Raw genomic sequence first — 24,881 nt, 5'->3', positions numbered from 1 at the left:
CTTGGAACACTCGCAAACTATCATTAGGGTACAGTAAAAGGACAAGTTGCATTACTCTGGTTGTCATTTTTACGGAATTATGGACCTTTTTTTACTTAGTGACTTTGAATATATGGTTAAATTTTGTGTTTCTATCCGCTTTACTTCTAAAGTATCAAGGATATTGCTTTCAAACTTCAAATTCTTTCATGCTAGCATGAGGTTACTGTACCTGGCAAGTTGAATTTTACCTTGACCTGTGAATGACCTTGACTCTCATGGTCAAGTTATTAAATTTTGCTAAAAGTGACATAACTTTTTTATTTATTATTAGATTTGATTGATACTTTGACAAAACTACTCTTAACCGACATACCACAATGGACTCCACCCGAACCATCCCCCATGCCCTCCCCCCCCCCCCCCCTACTCTTAACCGACATACCACAATGGACTCCACCCAAACCATCCCCCATGCCCTCCCCCCCCCCTGAATCCTCCCCCCCCCCCCTATTTTATTTTTTATTTTTAAGATCATCTCCCAAATGACCACCACACCCTCACACTTTACCCCCCCACCCCACCCCCCCCACCCCCAAATTATTATTTTTTGAAACGGTTAAAAAACAAATATTTATTTTTATTATTTTATTTTTGAAATACCGTCCAACCATCGCACCCAAGAATCCACTCCCCCCCACCCCCCCGCACCCCTGATTTTTTTTTTGCATTTTTTGTTCGCATTTTTGGAAGATAATGTAATAAATGTCCACACCCCCACACTATACACCCCTCTTCACTCCACCCCTCCCTCCTTTGTGATTGAAATTGAGAGTCCCTTCACCTTTGAAAAGAAAATAGATGAGCGGTATGCACCCGCAAGGCGGTGCTCTTGTATATTCTGGTACCATAAACGGTGTTTGAAGTGACAATGATGTAACAAACTTAACTACAGAAAAATAGCCATATACTTCATTTGAAGTCAGATAGAAAAAAAGAAAAAATTGAGACGCAGCTCTCTCATACAAGCCATAGTATGTATATGGATAATAGAATGTGCTTTACATATTTATTATTGAAATACTAAAATAAAATAGATCTACCTTATAATATGAAGAAACAGATCTATCAAACATTTTAGTGAATAATGTTTCATGAACATGTTTTATTATTCTTAAACTTTTAAATATCAATCTTATTGAACGCTAATTTAACTCTCCTGTCTCCAGTCGAATCCCACATTTGAAGAATTTGTTTTCGATCAACTGGAATGTGTTCATGCACAAACATTAATGCGTTGCCATTAAGCCGTTCCTCTTTCATAGTAGAACGTGTCCACGTTTTAAGCCTTCGCAATGCGCTAAAACTCCGCTCACATGTACAAGAACCAATACAAAATATTATTTCTTAAGTTAACATCAAATCAGCTTCCGAAAACTTGCTGTTGTAGTTCAGACAAGTTCACCGTGAAAAAATTTGTGGACGATTTGTTTTTCCATTTAGAACTTGAAAGCACAATAGAGCTCTTTAAAGAAATATTTAAATGCATTAAATTAAAAGCGTTTTCAATCATAAACACATATAAAAAGGATCATTGATGGAATTTACTTAAACACGGACCTACTGGGATTCGAACCAACGCAGTGACAATATAATAGTGAGCAATGGATCCAGAGTCTGACGCCTTACCAATTGCGTCACAGGGGCATATTGTTTATCATGAGGAGTACAAATATTTAACTTAAGTCAGTAAAGTTTTTGGCCATTTTTTCTATTTTCTTGTGTAACATTTTGTTTTAGCACTGCGTCATCATTTTCTGTCAGTTGACAGTTCTATCATCAACGTTCTATCATCAACTTCATGGACTATTAAAAAGAAAAGACTTGAACTTCTTTATATCAAAAAAGTTTAATACGCGGGATATCATAATTTGAAAATTCTAATGTAAACAAAGATTCTTACCACCTGAAACGGTCCCGGATTAAACTCGACGCTGGTCATAAAGAGGAGAATTCCAATAAAGGCGAAAACGCAAACCACCCAAAGTGTGTTTAGGTCCAAAATAGACCCAGACCTGGCTGTAAAACACCCGATCCTCGCTCGGTACGTTCCGATGTCCACAATGATTGTAACATCGAAGTGTACAGTGCGACACTTTGTTTAATATACGGATTTTCCTAATCATTTTGCTGAGCCATTGGGCATCAATTGAAGTTATTAAAATAAAATAATTATCTGCCTAAACATGAACCAATTGTACTCAATGATAATATTTGTTTGTGAATATCATAGTGCCTTAAATTGATTAAATTGCCTCAATTTCTTATATAGATTTTATTCTTTGACATAAATTTTCCTTTTGTTCCTTGTAATCTCAACATTGCTCTGCAAATTTTAGCCGAGGCAACTGCCTCGGTGTGCCTCAGCGTGGCTACGGCGCTGTTGCTATTTCATAGAAATTTGGTTCTTGAATAAATATGGTAGAGAAACAGAGTGTTAATGATGCTGACTTAGAAGTATGGAGTTCATAATTGTTTGCTTGTGATGATATTACAGTCCATTGAAACTTTTAAGAAATGTGGAATTATAATGTGTACAACTATATTTGAAAAAATAAAGGTAATATAACTTTTTTATGTTTCTTTAAACATGAAATAAAATGAAAGGAGATTTCATTGAAATCAAACAAAATGTATTTCCTGTGACGATTGTGGAGATAGTGATCATCAGTAAATAATTAATTGTGTTCTCCAAATCTTCTGTATGAGCTGCAAATTGCGAAAATGGGTCTTATGCCATATGTGGCCAGCGTAGCTCCAGACCAGCCTGCACATTTGCATTGTTTTGTCAGGAGCTACCTTGTCTGCTCTATAGCCACTCAAGGTTTGCCCAGTCTGGTTAGGAGCTACCCTGTCTGCTATCAATTCACACAATGTTTCGTGGTCTCATTAGGGGACATTGTATCTTCTGACCAGACTGCGCAAATGCACAGGTGTGTCTGGAGCTTTTCTGTCAGCATATGGCATAAGACCCATTTTCGCAATACCCTGCCCATATATAACATCCTCCATGTGTTGTATTGTAGAGGTTGGCAATAGCCCGTGAGTTTGGTGACAAGGCTGCCGAGAGACGGGCTTACAGTAACCTAGGCAACGCCCACATATTCCTGGGAGAGTTTGAAGTAGCTGCTGAACACTATAGGTGGGTATCAGACTGAACAAAGTTAAGTATCACTACTGGGGGACAAATTGTTTTTGTCCTGTCTGTTGGTTTGTTTTCTTGTGTGTTTGTGTCAAACTTTAACATTTGCCATAACTTTTGCAATATTGAAGATTGCAACTTGATATTTGGCATGCATGTGTATCTCATGGAGCTGCACATTTTGAGTGGTGAAAGGTCAAGGTCATCCTTCAAGGTCAAAGGTCAAACATATGGGTCAAAATCACTTTTTTAATGTACACTTTTGCAACATTAAAGATAGCAACTTGATATTTGGCATGCATGTGTATCTCATGGAGCTGCACATTTTGAGTGGTGAAAGGTGAAGGTCAAGGTCATCCTTCAAGGTCAAAGTTCAAATATATGGGGACATAGTGTTTCACAAACACATTGCTTGTTTGTTTTTATGCCCCTGGTAGGGTGGCATATAGCAGTTGAACTGTCCGTCAGTCTGTCAGTATGTCAGTCTGTCCGTCCGCCTGAAAACTTTAATGGTCTGAAAACTTTTTAGCTCACCTGATTGCTGAGGTGAGCTTTTGTGACCGGTCATTGTCCGTCGTCCATCCGTTAACATTTGTTTGTAAACACTCTAGAGGCCACATTTATTGTCCGATCTTCATGAAACTTGGTCAGAATATTTGTCCAAATGATATCTCGATCGAGTTCGAAACAGGGTCATGCTGGGTCAAAAACTAGGTCACTAGGTCAAAAAAAAAAGCTTGTTAACACTGTAGAAGTCACATTTAATGCCCAATCTTCATGTAACTTTGTCTAAATGTCTGTCTTAATGATATGTTGGTTGAGTTCAAAAGTGGTTCCGGTCCGTTGAACAACATGGCCGCCAGTGGGCGGGGCAGTTTTCCTTAAATGGCTAAAGAGAAACCTTGTAAACACTCTAGAAGTCACAATTTTGGCCCATCATCATGAAAGGTAATCAAAACATTGGTTTTATTGATATGTCGGACAAATTTGAAAATGGTCCAGATCTGTGAAAAAACATGGGCGGGGCATTTTTCTTTATATGTATATAGTGAAAACATGTGAACACTCTAGAAGTCACATTTTTTGCCCATATTTCATGAAATTTGGTCAGAACATTTGTTTCCTTGATACGAGAGTTGAGTTGGAAAATGGTTCCGGTCAGTTGAATAATGTATGTAGTAAAAAAAGCTTGTGAACACTCTAGAAGTCACATTTTTTTGCCCAATCATCATGAAACTTGGTGAAAAGGTTGGTTTTATATATATCTCAGATGAGTTTGCAAATGGTCCCGATGGGTCAATAAACATGACTGCCAGGGGGGTGGGGCAGTTTTCCTTATGTGACTATATAGAGAGAAACCTTGTGATCGAACACTTTAGAAGTCACATATTTTGCCTAATCATCGTGAAACTTGGTCAATACATTGGTTTTATTGATTTCTTGGACAAGTTGGAAAATGGCTCAGATCGGTGAAACACACTTTTTAGCTCACCTGATTGCTCAGATGAGGTTTTAGGATTGGTCTTTGTCAGCTGTCAGTTCGTCCACATTGGTTTGTAAACACTCTAGCATTCACATTTCTCAACATAATTAATGCCATAATTATTGCCCTTAGATTGTCCAAATTTTCATTATATTATACAAAATCCTTGTAAGCAAAGTTTGATGTTTGGTAATGGGGGTCAACTCAAAATATATGTCACCATTTCAAATCTTACAAAAACAAAAACACTGCCTACGTCAGAGTTTTTGTCCTGTCTGTTGGTTTGCTTCCTTGTGTGTTTGCGTCAAACTTTAACATTGGTCATAACTGTTTAAATATTGAAGATAGCAACTTGATATTTGGCATGCATGTGTATCTCCTGGAGCTGAACATTTTGAGTGGTGAAAGGTCAAGGTCATCCTTCAAGGTCAAAGGTCAAAAAAGAATAATTTTCCTTTCTCCATTCAATCTCTTACTTACTTCTCATGGAGCTGCACATTTTGTGTGGTGAAAGGTCAAGGTCATCCTTCAAGGTCAAAGGTCAAATATATGGCTACAAAGCGGCGCAATAGGGGGCATTGTGTTTCTGACAAACACATCTCTTATTATTATTTTTTGGGGGGATTTCATAAAACTGTGTGAACTTTTTTTTGCAGTCAAACCGTTACCTTCTTTGGGTGTGTATTCTGAAGTTTATGAGGTCTGTTCCAACCCAGAGGCTACATTATGTGTGGACCCGCTTACCTTCTATGCTCACCATTTTGATTTTTATCCTGTTTTTAGCTCGGCGTTTTCAGAGAAAACTCAAGGTATTGTCATAGCCAGCTCGTCGTGTCGTCCGCCATCAGCGTCTTGCTAAAACCTTAACATTTTGTTAAAGTTTTGAACATTGGCTCTTAAATCAAATTGCTTCCACCTACAACTTTGAAACTTCATATGTAGCTGCACCTTGATGAGTTCTACACGCCTCTCCCATTTTTGGGTCACTAGGTCAAAGGTCAAGGTCACTGTGATCTTTACACACACACAAAATTCTGACAAGCTTTCATTTTTTCAAAACTGCACCCGCAGCCGAGCATGGCACCCGTTGTGCGGTGCTCTTGTAATTATTTCATAATTATGCAGGTAAGAAAATATTTTAATTGGTGAAAAAAACTCATCAGGTTACAAATTAGTTTTTAACCAGGTTTTCCGAAGGAAAAAAACTGGTTATTAGATTGGCGAATGCGGGCGGGCTGGCTGGCTGGCTGGCGGGCTGGCTGGCTGGCGGGCTGGCGGAACAAGCTTGTCCGGGCCATAACTATGTCGTTCATTGTCAGATTTTAAATCCATTTGGCACATTTGTTCACCATCATTGGACGGTGTGTCATGCGAAATAATTACGTCGATATCTCCAAGGTCAAGGTCACACTTTGAGTTCAAAGGTCAAAAATGGCCATAAATGAGCTTGTCGTGGCCATAACTATGTCATTCATTGTGAGATTTTAAAATCATTTGGCACATTTGTTCACCATCATGGGACGGTGTGTCGCACAAAAGAATCACGTCAATATCTCCAATGTCAAGGTCGCCACAACTAAAAATATATTTTTTTTTTAAACAAACTTACAAAGGGGGTTAATTTTTTTTGTTCATTTCAAAAGTTCAGTTTGAGTTTTCTCCCTTTATCAAATTTTTTTTTCACAATGAAAACCTGGTTTTGTGACAATTTTGTCCCTTGTTCTCCTTAAAACGCACAAATCACCAAACACATATGATATATTGCTGCATATAATTATGTTACAAATTGCCAAACACACAATTATTATATTGTACTACCAAAAATGTTGCAAATCACCAGCCAAGCACTATTGTTGTAATTGTCCACAGAAAAATATTACCAATTGCCTATTTTTCTTTAGAAAAATGTTACAAGCAAGCACATTTAGTACTTTTTTCTACAGAATAACGTTACAAACTTGTATATTTTCCTTAAAAAAAATACGTTACAAATCAAGCAAGCACTATTATTTTAAATTTTCATAGAAAGGCATTACATATTGCCAAACAAGCACTATTATTATATATAACCATAGACAAATATTACATAGAAAAATATTACAAATTGACAAATTAAAACTGATAATATTTTTTGTAACAATTTCTAAATCAATAAGTAAAAACTCTCATATTCTTCCAAATTTTTTGTAACAATTTCTAAATCAATAAGTAAAAACTATCATATTCTTCCAAAAGACAACCTACAAATCGCTAAGCAATCATATATTTTCCCAAGGAAAATGTTACAAATCACCAAGCAAGCAATATATATATTTTATTTCTTTACACAAGAGCTGTGTTCATTATTCTGGGGAAAATATCACTACAAATCACTTAGCAATCATATATTTTTCCCAGAATAATGTTACAAATCACCAAGCAAGCAATGTACATTTTATTTTTCCACACAAAAACGTTACAAATCACCAAACAAGAACTATTATGATATGTTGCAAAATGCCTGCATCAAAAAGCAGGATTCTGCTTCAATTCAATTTCCTGTCATTACATTGTCCACAGAAAAAATGTTACAAATCGCCAAACAAGAACTATTATTATATGTTGCAAAATGCCTGCATCAAAAGCAGGATTCTGCTTCAATTCAATTTCCTGTCATTACATTGTCCACAGAAAAAATGTTACAAATCACCAAACAAGCACTATAATTGTATTTTCCCGCAGATAAACGTTATAAATTACCAAGCAGCTGGATGATAAGGTGTTAGAGGCCCAGGCATTTTTCCTCCTTAAAGTACCCATAAACAGCTCTCTCTCAATAGTGGAAAATTAAAAAAGAATTCCCAATTTCCATTCAAACAATTCCCAAGGCAAAAAGGAAGGGAAGTTGCATCTATTTCGTTCCAAAGAAGTAGTTTTCTGAATAAGGCTAAATACAATCCCTGATTTTATATTTTCAACAGGAAAACTTTACAAATTGCCAAACAGCTGGGTGACAAGGCGCTGGAGGCTCAGGCATGTTACAGCCTCGGGAACACATACACGCTCCTGAAGGACTACGAGCGGGCGATAGAGTTCCACATGAAGCACCTCAAGATCGCCCAGGAGCTTGAAGACCGGGTCGGGGAGGGTCGGGCGTGTTGGAGCCTCGGGAACGCCCACACGGCCCTCGGGCATAACGAGGAGGCTCTCCAGTATGCCAGCAAGCATCTCGAGATCTCTAAAGAGGTAAGCCAGGAAACTGATCATGCCCTCCTGGTGTGTACAAATTCACTGTGAATCCAAAGTGAATATAATTATTGAATATTTAAGATTCAATTTTTTTTCCCCAACATTTTTTTCACACCATGTAAAGTGAATGTTTGCGATGCACACAGAAAGCAAACAATATGTTGCAGAAATAAATGTAATAGACAATAATTTTTGTTGCGCATTGAACAAATTTCTCATTTTAAGAAAACTAACTTGAATCTTCGAAGTTTGTACCTTGAGAATTTGGAAAAATAGGATGCTTAAAAGTTAGGAAGGATGTTTGTTTTTCTGAACAGGATCTGTTTTGAAATTATGAGATCATTTTAGAGGAACAATTTTAACCAACACTTCTGGACTGTCTTCCGATTGAAGAGTCAGTTCCTTTTTATTGATATGATTCCAGTTATATAGTGTGCGTTAGACAAAGATCCTAGTTTGGTGAGCTCTGAACGGCAGAGTTTTAGCCCCTGAGTTGTAAAATTGTCCTTTTCTACAAAATGTAAATATCCATGTCCAACATTAAGTCAATCTAAATAATTTAATGTTAATTGCTTGATTGCTTTAAAAAAGTATGGGGTCTAAACTGTTATTAGCTCATCTATTTTTTGAAAAAAAAAAAGAGCTATTGTCATCACCTTGGTGTCGGCGTCAGGTTAAGTTTTGCGTTTAGGTCCACTTTTCTCAGAAAGTATCGATGCTATTGCATTCAAACTTGGTATACTTACTTACTATCATGAGGGGACTGGGCAGGCAAAGTTAGATAACTCTGGCTTGCATTTTAACAGAATAACGTGCCCTTTTTATACTTAGAAAATTGAAAATTTTGAAGTTTTGTGTTTAGGTCCATTTTATTCCTTAAGTATCAAAGCTTTCGCTTTCATACTTGCAACACTTACTAACTATCATAAGGGGACTGTGCAGGCATAGTAATGTAACTCTGACTGGCATTTTGACAGAATTATGTGCCCTTTTTATACTTAGAAAATTGAAAATTTGGTTAAGTTTTGTGTTTAGGTCCACCTTATTCCTACAGTATCAAAGCTATTGCTTTCATACTTGCAACACTTATTAACTATCATTAGGGGACTGTGCAGGCAAAGTTATGTAACTTTGACTGGCATTTGGACGGAATTATGGGCCCTTTATACTCAGAAAATTGAAAATTTTGTTAAGTTTTGTGTTTTGGTCCACTTTACCCCTAAACTATCATAGATATTGCTTTCATACTTGGAACGCTCGCAAACTATCATAAGGGTACAGTAAAAGGACAAGTTGCATAACTCTGGTTGTCATTTTTACGGAATTATGGCCCTTTTTTGACTTAGTAACTTTGAATATATGGTTAAATTTTGTGTTTCGATCCACTTTACTTCTAAAGTATCAAGGCTATTGCTTTCAAACTTCAAATACTTTCATGCTATCATGAGGTTACTGTACCTGGCAAGTTGAATTTTACCTTGACCTTTGAATGACCTTGACTCTCAAGGTCAAATTATTAAATTTTGCTAAAAATAACTTCTTTATTTATGATTAGATTTGATTGATACTTTGACAAAACTACTCTTACCTGACATACCACAATAGACTCCACCCAAACCATCCCCCGTGCCCTCCCCCCTTCCCGCCCCCCCCCCTCCCCCCGGTTAAAAAACACAAATATTTATTTTTATTATTTTATGTTTGAAATACCGTCCAACCATCGCACCCAAGAACCCCCTCCCACCCCCCCTCCCAAATTTTTTGCATTTTTTTTCCCGCATTTTTGGAAGATAATGTAATAAATGTCCACGCCCCCACACTATACACGCCTCTTCACTCCACCCCTCCCTCCTTTGTGATTGAAAATGAGAGTCCCTTCACCTTTAAAAAGAAAATAGATGAGAAGTCTGCACCCGCAAGGCGGTTCTCTTGTTTTACAATAAGTGGTAGTTTTGTGCTTCTGAAATCAATTGTTGTTGGAAGCGTATAGTAATTGGCCTATCCAACCGTTCATGCGTTCGTTCATTAGTCCGTCCGTCTGTACAAGTTTTACAAAAATTAAGTGTTTTGTATAACATCAATTATGCTTCATCCAAAGCTTTGATACGTGCATGACTAATGTGTTTGAACACTATCAGCACACACATATTAACTGATCTCATTTTGACATTAACGTTGACTTACTTTTGAACACTTACTAAAGACTATTTCAGAAAGTTAAATTTCTTGGTTTACCTGACTTGACTTTCTTTTTGCTGCTTCCATATCACTTTCTGCAAGACATGGATACTTGCATGACTATTATCTATGAACACTTAACAAAGCCGAATCACATGATCTCATTTTTTACCTTTACACCTTATTTGTCTACTAGGCCTTATTCAAATTGGCCAATGAATCAATACTGACAAGGCTTCCACCAAGGGCATCAGTGTTTATTGGAAGCAGAATATTTTTTCCCTCATTTTGGAAAACTAGGCTTCATGTATGTGCCCAAAGCGTTATCACAGATTAGCCTGTGCAGTGGGCACAGTGCAGTGGACTAACAAGGCTAATCTGATAGGACCTTTTATGCACCTGCGTTAATCACAGTTTTTCCATAATTGAACTCACATATATTGCTTGATGATGTGTTTTCAGATTGGAGATGAGACAGGTCAGGTGACTGCCCAGATGAACCTTGCTGACCTTAAGTCAGTGCTGGGCATCAAAGTGGGGCCAGACGAAGGTCACAGGCCCAGCCCCTTGGACCATCTGGATGTTGGAATGTGTATGTTATAGCTTGTTAACAAATCACATTCAGGGAAATCTGGGCTTAATGCACATGCCTAACACGTCCCAGATACGCCTGTGCGGTCAACAAAGGACTTTCTGCTTTTTTTCTGAATTTTTTGTTATTAGGAAGTCTCTTTTAAAGAAAATCCAATCTAGTCGGAAAGTGTTATACCTGATTAGCCTGTGAGGACTGCATAGGCTGATCTGGGATGACACGTGATGCCCATGCAGTAAGTCCAGTGAAAATGGCTGTATGCAACCAGCATTATTCAAGAACAGCCAACTTTCAGGCTGTTAAGGTTTTATGCTGTTTGCTGCTCATCTCAATATCAGGGTTAGTAATGGAGCCTTTAAAAATTGGATCTAAGCATGAAAAGGTGTTTAATTTAATTTGATTTTCTAATGAACTACAAATGAGTCAAAGTGCATATTTAAGTGCTAAGGGGTTAATTAACACAACTGGAGTATCAAATATATTTTTCGTTTATAAGAATTTTTTTTATAAGTATTTACAAAATTATATAAAATTGCTTATATTTTAAAATCGTTGAAAATTTATTAAAATGAAACATAAAATGAAAAAAATACAATAAAATAAAATTGTTTATTGTATTTTTTATATGAAATAAAAATATTACCATAATTAAAAAAAAAAAAAAATATATATATATATATATATATATATATATATATATATATATATATATATATATATATATATATATATACATTTACATATTACATAAAATTATGAAAAATTAAATTATTATTTTTAAATTCCAGACCGACGTACCGGCGTCTCCCGGCGACACAGCATGGAACAGATGGAGTTGATGAAGCTCACGCCAGACAAGAAAGGAGAGACAATCCCAGTACATGGCGGGGCAAGACCTAAGATACCCAAGGTGCAGAAATCCATGACAGTGGCCACATCAGAGACAATCATAGCCAAGAATCAGGCCCCTATGGTTGAGGTAAGTTGTAGTCACATCAGAGACAATAATAGCCAAGAATCAGATCCCTATGTTGGAGGTAAGCTGTAGCCACATCAGAGACAATCATAGCCAAGAATCAGGTCCCTATGGTTGAGGTAAGCTGTAGCCACATCAAAGACAATCATAGCCAAGAATCAGGTCCCTATGGTTGAGGTAAGCTGAAGCCACATCAGAGACAATCATAGCCAAGAATCCGGCCCCTAATTGTTGAGGTAAGCTTTAGCCACATCAGAGACAATCATAGCCAAGAATCAGACCCCAATGGTTGAGGTAAGCTGTAGCCATATCAGAGACAATCATAGCTAAGAATCAGACCCCTATGGTTGAGGTAAGCTGTAGCCACATCAGAGACTATCATAGCCAAGAATCCGGCCCCTAATTGTTGAGGTAAGCTTTAGCCACATCAGAGACAATCATAGCCAAGAATCAGACCCCAATGGTTGAGGTAAGCTGTAGCTACATCAGAGACTATAATAGCCAAAAATCAGGTCCCTATGGTTGAGGTAAGATGTAGCCACATCAGAGACAATAAAAGCCAAGAACCAGGCCCCTTTGGTTGAGGTTAGCTTTAGCCACATCAGACTATCATAGCCAAGAATCAGACCCATATGGTAGAGGTACGCTGTAGCCACATCAGAGACAATAATAGCCAAGAATCAGGTCCCTATGTTTGAGGTAAGCTGTAGCCACATCAGAGACAATAACAGCCAAGAATCAGGTCCATATGTTTGAGGTAAGCTGTAGCCACATCAGAGACAATCAAAGCCAAGAATCAGGTCCCTATGGTTGAGGTAAGCTGTAGCCACATCAGAGACAATAAAAGCCAAGAACCAGGCCCCTTTGGTTGAGGTTAGCTTTAGCCACATCAAAGACTATCATAGCCAAGAATCAGACCCATATGGTAGAGGTAAGCTGTAGCCACATCAGAGACAATAATAGCCAAGAATCAGGTCCCTATGTTTGAGGTAAGCTGTAGCCACATCAGAGACAATAACAGCCAAGAATCAGGTCCCTATGTTTGAGGTAAGCTGTAGCCACATCAGAGACAATCAAAGCCAAGAATCAGGTCCCTATGGTTGAGGTAAGCTGTAGCCACATCAGAGACAATCAGTGTCAAGAATCAGGCCCATATGGTTGAGGTAAGCTGTAGCCACATCAGAGACAATCAAAGCCAAGAATCAGGTCAATGTGGTTGAGGTAAGCTGTAGCCACATCAGAGACAATCATAGCCAAGAATCAGGCCTCTCTGGTTGAGTTAAATTCTAGCCACATCAGAGACAAGCATAGCCAAGAATCATGTCCATATGGTTGAGGTAAGCTGTAGCCACATCAAAGACAATTATAGCCAAGAATCAGACCCCAATGGTTGAGGTAAGCTGTAGCCACATCAGAGACTATCATAGCCAAGAATCAGGTCCCTATGGTTGAGGTAAGCTGTAGCCACATCAAAGGCAATAATAGCCAAGAATCAGGTCCCTATGGTTGAGGTAAGCTGTAGCCACATCAGAGACAATCATAGCCAAGAATCAGGTCCCTATGGTTGAGGTAAGCTGTAGCCACATCAGAGACAATCATGGCCAAGAATCATGTCCCTATGGTTGAGGTAAGCTGTAGCTACATCAGGGACAATCATAGCCAAAAATCAGGCCCCTATGGTTGAGGTAAGCTGTAGCTTAATCAGAGACAAGCATAGCCAAGAATCAGATCCCTATGGTTGAGGTAAGCTGTAGTAGATTATAATTGGTGCAAGCTTTGTCTTTCATCAATCCTGTGATAGTTATATAATTTCTTTTATTCAGACACTGTCCCCAGAAGATGATGGTTTCTTTGATCTGCTGAGCAAGTTCCAAGGTCGCCGTATCGACGAGCAGCGGTGCAGCCTCAAGTTGCCTGGGGAGAAAAATGGACTCCTGGAGTCAGAAAACAAGGAGAACAAACCCAAACTGGGTAAGTGTTGAACTGATGTTAGGCAGAAATGTGTTAGTGTATCTGCTTATATACGTGTCTTGCTCTGGAAAAATAGTCCTTAATGCACTTGCCTAAAGTGAAGACAACACTTTGATAAGGGACAACACTTTCTGCCTAACATTGATTTTCGCTATGAAAACAATTTCTTTCAACTAAAAAATACCATTACAGCGGAAAGTGTCGTCTCTGATAAACAGACTGCCCTGGCTAATAATGGAAGACACTTAACGCTCATTCATTCAGCCACGTTTTCCCAGGCTTATATGGATTCATATTAGTTATTGGCACTTATCACACATAGATGTGTTAGCATTACGGGTTCTCTCTTTAGTTAGTCCTCTACCCGTGTAACCAAACGGGACCATAGCACAAGTCTGTGTGTCCGACTGTCCCAATCATCTGCATCCTGCAATAACTCAAAGAGTACTTTGAAGTTAATTTGAAGAAACTCCTCAATATGTGGATAGAGAGCCACAATGGGAGCATTAGGGTTATTACAGCTACGTCTCTCAGATTAATATGGATCGTATAAGAACTAAAAAATTACAGAAGCTAAATTTATGAAATTCGGTATGTGGATAAATATGGGGAAAATACACATTATTTCAGGGTTTTTTTGTCTGACAAATATTGCGGTTTTTGGTAACAGTGAAAACATAAGAAATAGGATCTTGCAAAAACTTAAAAAGTTAAGTTATTCTGCAACTGAAACAATTCCATCTGTTTATTAATTGTTTGCCCGTTAGATCTAGGACACTTATGATCCAAATGTTATAAGTTTTTCAATTATAAGAGTCATATATGATTGATAGCAGTCATTGCAGGCTGTCTACTAAGACATCAGTCATTGTCTCCTATTTTCATCCAATTAAAAATATTTTTTTTACTGTTTCCATACATTTGTCAAAGGAGTAAACAATAGACTGGTTCAATACCTGGTTTATCATATTAGAAACTCCAGACTGGTTTAATCATTTTAAGAGGTCACTTGACTTGTTTTTTATCTGTATGCCCCTGAAGGACCGTCCGTCAGTCTGTCTGTCTTTCCGTCACACTTTGTGTTTAGGTTTCTCAAAATGCTCATAACTTCTATGTCCCTTGAGATATAACCTTCATATTTGGTATGCATGTGTATATGGACAAGGCCTTTCCATACGCACATACATTTTGACCCCTGTGACCTTGACCTTTAACTTAGGGTCCTCGTTTAGGTTTCGAAATCTGCATTTAGGTTTCGAAAAATGCTCATAACTTCTATCAAAGCGTTTATAGGGGCATATGTCATCCTATGGTGACAGCTCTTGTTCCCTCTATTTTTATGCCCCTGAAGGAGGGCATATAGTGATCGGACCTTCCGTCTGTCCATCTGTCTTTCCTTCACACTTTGCGTTTAGTTTTCTGCGTTTAGGTTTCGAAAAATGCTCATAACTTCTATGTTCGTTAGCAACTTGATATTTGGCATTCATGTGTATCTCATGGAGCTGCACATTTTGAGTGATGAAAAGTCAAAGTCAAGGCCATCCTTACAAATCCAAGGGAAGTAATAAGCTTCAAAGGGAGATAATTATCTGTACCTGCCAAATGATAAAAAAACAAGTTTTTGCCCTGTCTGTTGGTTGGTTGGTTTGTGTGTTTGTTTGCTCCAACTTTAACATATTCCTTAACTTTTGCAATATTGAAGATAGCAACTTCATATTTGGCATGCATGTGTATCTCATGGAGCTCCACATTTTGAGTGGTGGAAAATTCAAGGTCAAGGTCATCCTTCAAGGTCAAAGGTCAAATATATGGGTCAAAATCGTTCATTTAATGTACACTTTTGCAATATTGAAGATAGCAACTTGATATTTGGCATGCATGTGTATCCCATTGAGCTGCACATTTTGAGTGGTAAAAGGTCAAGGTCATCCTTCAAGGGCAAAGGTCAAATATATGGGGACATAGTGTTTCACAAACACATTGCTTGTTTTCTATTATCTATTATTTTCATTATTTAACTGGTTGATATTTTTTTCCTCTATTGATTGATGTATACACCTATAGTGACTGGTTTACCATTTTCCTTGTCCTTGATTTATTATTTGACTGGTTCATCATTTTTCTTGTGTATTATTTTCTTGATATTAGGCTGGTTATCATGTTCTCTCTTGACTGTTTTGTTATATTCTCCTAACATGACTGGTTCAGATCTCACCACATTGTCTACCCCAGACATTGTTTTATTATATTCTCCCTACTTTAATAGTTCACATCAAACCGCAGTGTCTACCCCAGAAATTATTTTATTATATTCTCCATACGTGACTGGTTGACATCATACCGCAGTGTTTATGCCAGACAGCAATATTTTATTATATTCTCCTAACCTTATTGGTTCATATCTCTCCACAGTGTCCACCCCAGACAGCGAGAACTTCCTTGACATGGTGGCAGGTATTCAGGGTTCACGCATGAACGACCAGCGAGCCTCACTACCGCAGTTTCCAGGTCTCAACTCCCAAGCCGTTATCAACCAATACCTCCGCGAGAGAAACGTTAACGACGTACCAGACGACAGCTTCTTTGAAATGCTCATGCGTTGTCAGGTAAAAATGTGATGTGACTTCTTTTTTCGTTCATTAAACAGGAGTTTCCGATGAATTTCCGAAGAGAAAATGGCATGATGCAGAGAATTTTTGTTGATTATGTGGTTAATATTAAGAACATAATAGCTGATTGCCACCCTGTTGTTTTCCCACCACTGTCATGTAATATGTTAGATGGAATGTACACTTTTTATTACTGTATTATCACTTACTTTGCAAATGACTTCCATGATATGTCTATAAAATATAATGACATGATTATGACTGATAGTGTTCTATCAACAAATCGTAATAAACTTCTGATCTGTACTGTTATGTTCTGGTTAAATTTAAGAAATGGTCATACAAGCTGTCAAATGAATATTTCATAATAAATTTCTACATATTAAAGCTAAACAACCAGTCTTTATCTTTTCTAAACCAGTAATATGCGTTATATTTAATGGGTGAACCAACCTTTTGTGTGTTATACACGCTCTCCCTCCCCCACCCCTTAAAGAGTGTTTTCTAGGAATCCAGAAAAGAATTCATTTAAATGTTTGTTGACATTTTGCCTGTTATATGCGGCTGCCACCCTTACCTCCCCCCCCCCTCTCCCACACACACACTTCTATAAAAGTGTTTTGTATGGGTCCTAAAAAAATAATTAAATACCCGGTATATTTTGCAGGGATCCCGGATTGATGATCAGCGTAGTGCCCTACCACACAACCGCCCCGCCCCAACCGTCCCAGACGAAGATTTCTTCGGGCTGATCCAGAAGGTCCAGTCAAGCCGTCTGGAGGAGCAGAGAACCAGTCTACCCGATAAGGATGAAATCTCGCCTCCCCAACAGGCCTCCGTGAAGAAGAAAAAGAAATAATGACTAGTCTAGTTTGAGTCCCATATGAGCGAGCAAGGAATCAGGGGATTAGGCTTTCAACTGGATCAGCTTTTTAGATGTTTTTAGATGAAATACCTGCGCTGAACCCTTGGAATATAAACTGCGTATTTAGATGAGATAGTCTTGCGCTGAACCCTTGGAATATAAACTGCGTATTTAGATGAGATAGTCTTGCGCTGAACCCTTGGAATATAAACTGCGTATTTAGATGAGATAGTCTTGCGCTGAACCCTTGGAATATAAACTGCGTATTTAGATGAGATAGTCTTGCGCTGAACCCTTGGAATATAAACTGCGTATTTAGATGAGATAGTCTTGCGCTGAACCCTTGGAATATAAACTTCTACTGGCTGTAATTGAGGGTTTTGTGCAAAATTGTATCAGATATTTAATGTATCAGTTATAAGAAATGTTTTGCTCTTAAATTATGTGAGATATTGACTGCTACTGGTCAGAAGTTCTGCATAGAGATAATGAGATTGGACGAACGGAATGATTTGGTCCATGGGACTCTGACTTGAAAGCCTTTGTGTGTTCACTAGATAGGCTGCTAAATATGGCTATTGCTGATATTTCTTCTACACAATCTGTCCATTCACATTCTACCTGATTGTGAGTACCTCCATTCTACAAAACGGTTCTACTGGTGGAAGATGTTGTGGAGTTTCAACATTTTTCATAGATCTCAATTTCGCACTGCAAATCCCTTTTCAGACTCATGTTGATTGATGACTCATGAAGACTTCAATTTGAATATGGAAATCACGAAGAAAACACGCTTCTTTTAATAAGTTTAATATGTTGGTAAAGTTTGTGTTAGAATTTCACTTGGAAATTCAAATGTTTCTTAGTTTTTATGCCCCCCTTCGAAGAAGAGGGGGTATATTGTTTTGCCCATGTCGGTCGGTCGGTCCGTACGTCTGTCGGTCCGTCCACCAGATGGTTTCCGGATGATAAGTCAAGAACGCTTAGGTCTAGGATCATGAAACTTAATACATAGATTGATCATGACTAGCAGATGACCCCTTTTGATTTTTAGGTCACTAGGTCAAAGGTCAAGGTCACAGTGACTCGAAATAGTAAAATGGTTTCCGGATGATAACTCAAGAATGCTCAGGTCTAGGATCATGAAACTTTATAGGTACATTGATCATGACTAGCAGATGAACCCTATTGATTTTCAGGTCACTTGGTCAAAGGTCAAGGTCACAGTGATTCTAAACAGTAAAATGGTTTACGGATGATAACTCAAGAATGCTTACGCCTAGTTTTGTTTTGTTTTTCTCTTTTGTATCCTTTATATGTAAAATGAAACAGTGTTTTGGTCAAAAGAAGCCCTTTTGTATTTATTGTTTTATATCCAACTTTCCAATAAAACAATTGAAATTAGCTTTTAATCAATTGCAGAGTAAGTATCGTAAGAATTATTGTAGTAATTGTTACAATATAATAACAGTGTTTTCAAGTACTAATGTAGGTCTTTGTTAGGTTATTATTTATGCCCCCCTTCGAAGAAGAGGGGGTATATTGTTTTGCACATGTCGGTCTGTCTGTCTGTCTGTATGTATGTATGTATGTCCGTCCATCAGATGGTTTTCGGATGATAACTCAAGAACGCATACGCCTAGGATCATGAAACTTTATAGGTAGATTGATCATGACTCGCACATGACCCCTATTGATTTTGAGGTCACTAGGTCAATGTCACGGTGACCCGAAATTATAGTAAAATGGTTTCCGGATGATGACTCAAGAACGCATACGCCTAGGATCATGAAACCTCATCGTTAGATAGATAATGACTCCTATTGATTTTGAGGTCACTAGGTCAAAGGTCACGGTGACCCAAAATAGTAAAATGGTTTTCGGATAATACTCAAGAACGTTTACGCCTAGGATCATGAAACTTCATAGGTACATTGATCATGACTCGCAGATGACCCATATTGATTTTCAGGTCAAAGGTCAAGGTCACGGTGACCTGAAACAGTAAAATTGATTCCGGATGATAACTCAAGAACGCTTTTGCCTAGGATCATGACACTTCATAGGTACATTGATCATGACTCGCAGATGACCCCTATTGATTTTCAGGTCACTAGGTCAAAGGTCAAGGTCACAGTGACAAAAAACGTATTCACACAATGGCTGCCACTACAACGGACAGCCCATATGGGGGGCATGCATGTTTTTCAAACAGCCCTTGTTGCAATCAAATTCTATGTAACGTTCATTTATCATGTAATACCCATAATCTATCAGTCATCATTCATATTCTGTTATGTCATTTGTGCATCTAGGTTTTGAGTGTTAAACTTATGTAACAGCATCACATTTCATTATCACATCACATTACATCTGTAGTGCACTCAAACATTGTAATGCAAAACATACGTTTAGACGTAGTGTTTGAAGTGACTCGTCTTGTTTGTTTTTCGGTAGATATGTCTTGGATTTGAATCAGAGAGTTTATTACATACATTGTATTACGCAAAGTTTTATGCCCCGAACTTTCAATAAAAAATTCTAAAGAGCTTTGTGAATGCCTGCCCAGAGTCAAGAGATGTCTCCCTTGTGATGAAAGAGAAATTATTTTGTTGGACAATTCTGATATCCTGCCTACTTTCAGTGGCCATTGCACACTGCCTCTAGTGTTAGTATGCTATCATGAGTCTTCTGTTAACGCTTTCCCACTTTGAAGCTAAGTGAAAATGACTATGTGTAAACAGCATAAAACCAAACCAGCCTGCTAGTAACTTGCAGACTGTTCAGGTTTTATGCTGTTTGCAGCTCATCAGGGTCGGAACTGAAACCTTTTAACTTGGATCTAGTAAAAAGGCCATCAATTAAATTTAACTTTCTAAGGGACTACAAATGCGTTAAAATACGTAAAAGTGGTAAGGGCTAACATTGTATTAAAATTTTAGGTATTTCGAAATGTGATGTTGTTTTTTCATATATGAACTTGTGTACATAATTCTGCTGAATACTCAAAAACACAGTTCAATTTAGGCGGGCATTACAAAATGTTTAACAATTTCTTAACTCAATACTTATACATGTATACGTGTATACATGAACTTGAACTGGCATAAGATCACTGCTTTTGTATCTTAAAGTAATTGATTAACATACTTAAAACATGTAATTAAGTAACAGTTGTTTTGTAACTTGGATGATCATTAAAATTATGCACTATAATTAAAATAAAATGTAGATGTGTTTAATGTACAATTAATTATTAGTTATATAAAATTATTAATTCATAATATTAATGTTATGTTTTTAGTGATTGTAATAATTAAACTGTGTATTGATATCATAATGTTTATTATAGGGCAGCAGTACATTGCAAAATATTTTTGATCTATATTCATTAATGAGCTCATTATTTTTAGACAAAAAAAAAACACACACATATTTCAATGTTATTTTTTTAAGTTTCACCAAAAAGCCAAAATAAGCCAGGCTGTTTTGATATAATGTTGACTTAAGCCTTTCAACAGAGCAAAGTCACTTTAAATTTGATACATTTTTTACCTATTCTCACCCAAAAGAGAATCCAATCTCAAACATAGTTGCAACTTCCAATATTCTCTGTTGAAAGTCTCTTCGAGACATATTTGTTTTCCTAGAAGGCTGGTGTGTCAGAGGCAAAGCTAAAATGGCTATGTGCAAACAGCATAAACCCAGAACAACCTGCGAGTAACTTGCAGTCTGTTCAGGTTTAATTCTGTTTGCTGCTCATCAGTATCTGAGGGTTTAAATTGACGCCTTTCAAACTTTACTCACAGTCTGATCTGGGTTTATGCTGTTTGCACATAGCCATTTTAGCTTTGCCTCTGACACACCAGCCTTCTGGGAAAACAAATATGTCTCGAAGAGACTTTCAACAGAGAATATTGGAAGTTGCAACTATGTTTGAGATTGGATTCTCTTTTGGGTGAGAATAGGTATAAAATGTATCAAATTTAAAGTGTCTTTGCTCTGTTGATTATAACACATGAAGTATGAATTATAAATCACTTTAACCTATAAACACAGGTACTAATATTTCCTAATTGTGTTGTTTGCCAGGAGCTGACTAACAGATTCTTGTTCTGACACATTTAAAAATTACAACTTTGAGGTTTGATAACTATACATCAGAACACTTTCTTGTAATGTATTTGTCAATAAACAAATATAAATCTAACATTTCTCAAGTTCTAATTGTACACTGTGTTAAATAAATCATGACAGGGTAGTATCAATGGTGACTATACACTCATATTGTTGTTGACATGTGCAGGGCTTTTGTTTCTCTCTTCATGTTTATTCTTTAGATGAAATATGTCTTGAAATAAGTGACAGTAACAAAGATAATGAATGGTTTTGAAGTGTAGGATTTACTTAAATGTTGATGAAATAACTCAATCTTCTGACAATGCCCTTGGGACGACCACATGTATAATATAATATATACATGTACATGTATACTCATGTATAATAATCTGTGGATGTGAATATAAGAATTGTTTAATATAGACCTATATGTTTTAAACATAGTTTTACTTCAAACGTGTCTATCAGGTGTGCTCATTTTCTGTTTCTTGTACTTACAGAGGGAGTAATCACATAACAAACAAGATGGCCACTTCCATGCCAAGACATTTATTTTTCGCTGTTTTATACCTTTTATTGCTTGTATTAATTGTTAAAATGCCGCTGTCTTTCCAGGCAAATCGGCAAGAAAGTGATAAGCGTTTATATCATATTAATATTTGCTCTATATCTTGACTATATTCTGCAATTTTTTTAGCTGGTCACAAAATTACAGCTCAGGCTAAGAAAATTAGAAAAACACCTGCTCGGCATGGTCCTCACCATCTTGTTTGTCAGGTGATTACCCCTCTGAAAATGAAGCAGACATTATTTCAAACATTATGTATCATACTTTATTTTTTCATTTTGTAAGTTTAAAACTTAAAAACAATTTTCCACTGGTACCAAAGACTATTAATTTTATGTGTTCATTTAGCAAGAACATATGTATTACTGATGTTGTTTTCATTTTGTTTGTGATATTCATCATTTCATTCCCCAACAAAGTTTGAAGAATCACATGTATATACTGGCAGTTTGTTCTTCAACTTTTTTTTTAAATGTGGCAGGCCAATCAGACAAAAAATGTAAAGGGAATTTTATATCAAATTATTCCAAAAACATCACTGTTTGAAGTCATCAAGAGGTTGGTTGGGTTTTCTAGGTCTGTTTGAATTTCTTGTCTGTTTAACTACTTTAAATGTTACTGGACACCATTTTCATAAGGAGTAGTAGTGGACAATTTTGTTTCCCTACAGGTGGCCATTTTGTCCATTGAACTTTATATGCCCCCTTTCTAAGAAAAGGGGGCATATAGTGATCGGACTGTCTGTCCGTCTTTCCGTCACACTTTGCGTTAAGGTTTCAAAAATGCTCATAGTTTCTATGTCCCTTGAGATATAACCTTCATATTTGGTATGCATGTGTATATGGACAAGGCCTTTCCATACGCACACAAAATTTTACCCCTGTGACCTTGACCTTGAACTTAGGGTCCACGTTTAGGTTTCAAATTTGCGTTTAGGTTTCGAAAAATGCTCATAACTTCTGTGTCCCTTGAGATATAACCTTCATATTTGGTATGCATGTGTATATGGACAAGGCCTTTCCATACGCACACAAATTTTGACCCCTGTGACCTTGACCTTGAACTTAGGGTCCGCGTTTAGGTTTCGAAATCTGCGTTTAGGTTTCGAAAAATGCTCATAACTTCTGTCAAGCGTTTATAGGGGGCATAAGTCATCATATGGTGACAGCTCTTGTTCTTTCTATTTGCATAAAATGTCTTATGTAAAGGAGCAATTTTTTTTGCTTGATAAAATGGTCAAACATCTACCGATGTGTCAAAGCAATATGGGGAGGTGTGTTTGTGGGGGGGATGTTAGTCTAAATTTCATCTGGACATTATCAAGTTAAGTTATGATTATGGTGCAACAACCTCATGGGCATCTCTTATGTGAAGCAGGTACCTATATGTTCACACACCTATTCGACCACGTCATATTTTTGAAAGTGTTTCTGAAGATGTAAATTATCATGGTATGTGATAACAAATACTGAAATCTAAATTGATGCTTTCCATTGGTTTATAGAGAAATGTCATTGAATTAAAATTGATAATTCACTGGTTCAAACAGTGAAATTAACCATGAAAATTTCACTGTTGTTCTGTGAGATAATCTTTGAAAAAATATTTTTTATCTGATTGGCCTGTCACATGTTGAACTGTGAGATGACGTGGTTTCATGACGTTAAGACGTCATTATTTCAGCAAAATACAGAAATTATCATTTTAAATCATAAAATAAGATGAAAATTTGTTGAATTTGGTTGATGGAATATCGATTTTAATTCACTAGTCATCATAGAAAAAATATTTTTTCTATGATCACTCGTGAATTAAAATCAATATTTGAACAAATCCAATAAATATCCTCTATATTAACAATCCATTACAACTCCTTGCAGTGTCTGTCATTCTGGTTTTCATATCTAGCAGTGTATTGTGGTCATCATTGTTAAAAAATCATCCTTAGTGACAAAACTTGCTACGCTAAAAGGTCCCTTTTTTGGTTGTTAGCAAATGCTGCATATTACTTTATACGCTCATCGAGGAGTATTTGTCACTACTATGACATGTCATGTACATGTACAAGGTCATCATGACGACACATGTTGATGGATCTGTAAAGTGGTCATGACATCACAAGTTCACGAGTTGAGTAGGGCAGTTATTATGTCATCAGATCAATGTATTGTATGGTGTTTATTATGACATGGCCCAATTAGCGTAGGCGTGGTATGATAGCATGGTGTTATTACGTCACCAAATGTAAACATGATATTTCTGTGATTATGTTTAATAACTGTTTGACACAAATGGAGGCAACTATCTCTGTCTGTTAAAGACTTAATCTGTATTCATCTGTGTGTATACTTTCAGCCTAATCATGTAATGACTTTTTCTCCTGCTGTTTGCGTGATGGTCCTGTCAGATATTGACATGGTCGTATATATTATAGCTGCGTTTTGAAATGTATATTAAAGTGTGAATTGATTTTGACATGAAATAAGACCAATAAAACAACTGATATTTTATGGCTTGTTTGAGTCTTTTTGTTTAATTAGATGCCCTCGCTGACCCTGCTTCATACAATCCTACTTTGTTCACAAAGCCTCGATATGTTATAAAAACTATAATGGGAACTAGGGCCCAAAGATGTCAAACATTGACTTCAGGTTGGGTCAGCGGATTGAAATAAAAAAAAATCTGAGTATTTTCGGTTGGGTCTGATCAAGGTTTAAGTAAGTAGATAACAAATAAACACCATTTAATAAAGCGTGTTCTTCACGCATTTGAGTTTTTGCCAAATCGGAAATATAGACCATGAAATTGATGCAGTCAGAAGTAGTACAATGCATTTAATAAACTCTTTAATATTGACTCGTGTAAGTAATTTCTTTAGCTCACCGAACAAAAGGTGCTCATGTGGAACTTTTGGGATATCGTGATGTCCATCGTACTTTAGTATTTGGGGTGCATGTGTACACTTTTTCTGTTAACGACTTCTCCCTTTGAGCAGTTGTAAGATTAACAAATTACTTCACAAGTGTGATCCTCTGATGCACCTCTTTTTAATTTGTTAAAATTGTTCCAGTCCTTTTCATATGTAGGTCGCATGATCAAAAATATTTATTT

At 37.0% G+C, this 24,881-nt stretch overlaps 1 protein-coding gene across 3 annotated transcripts in view; it reads left to right on the top strand.

Moving 5' to 3' along the window:
* LOC127837784 (G-protein-signaling modulator 2-like) overlaps positions 1–18,872 on the top strand; it is a 59,283-nt gene extending 40,411 nt beyond the window's left edge. For all 3 annotated transcript variants that reach the window (XM_052365160.1, XM_052365161.1, XM_052365163.1), the window contains exons 7-13: positions 3,066–3,181; positions 7,625–7,889; positions 10,533–10,662; positions 11,451–11,641; positions 13,462–13,609; positions 16,022–16,215; positions 16,886–18,872. In XM_052365160.1, the coding sequence (XP_052221120.1) occupies positions 3,066–3,181; positions 7,625–7,889; positions 10,533–10,662; positions 11,451–11,641; positions 13,462–13,609; positions 16,022–16,215; positions 16,886–17,077 (1,236 nt within the window). In that variant the 3' untranslated portion in view covers positions 17,078–18,872. The remainder of the gene's footprint in view (positions 1–3,065; positions 3,182–7,624; positions 7,890–10,532; positions 10,663–11,450; positions 11,642–13,461; positions 13,610–16,021; positions 16,216–16,885) is intronic.
* Positions 18,873–24,881: the final 6,009 nt, after the last annotated feature.

This window comes from Dreissena polymorpha, chromosome 7 (assembly GCF_020536995.1).
Source record: "Dreissena polymorpha isolate Duluth1 chromosome 7, UMN_Dpol_1.0, whole genome shotgun sequence".
NCBI classification, from domain to species: domain Eukaryota; kingdom Metazoa; phylum Mollusca; class Bivalvia; order Myida; family Dreissenidae; genus Dreissena; species Dreissena polymorpha.
The sequence above is the reverse complement of the archived record's forward strand: the minus strand, read 5'-3'. Positions and strand labels throughout refer to the sequence as shown.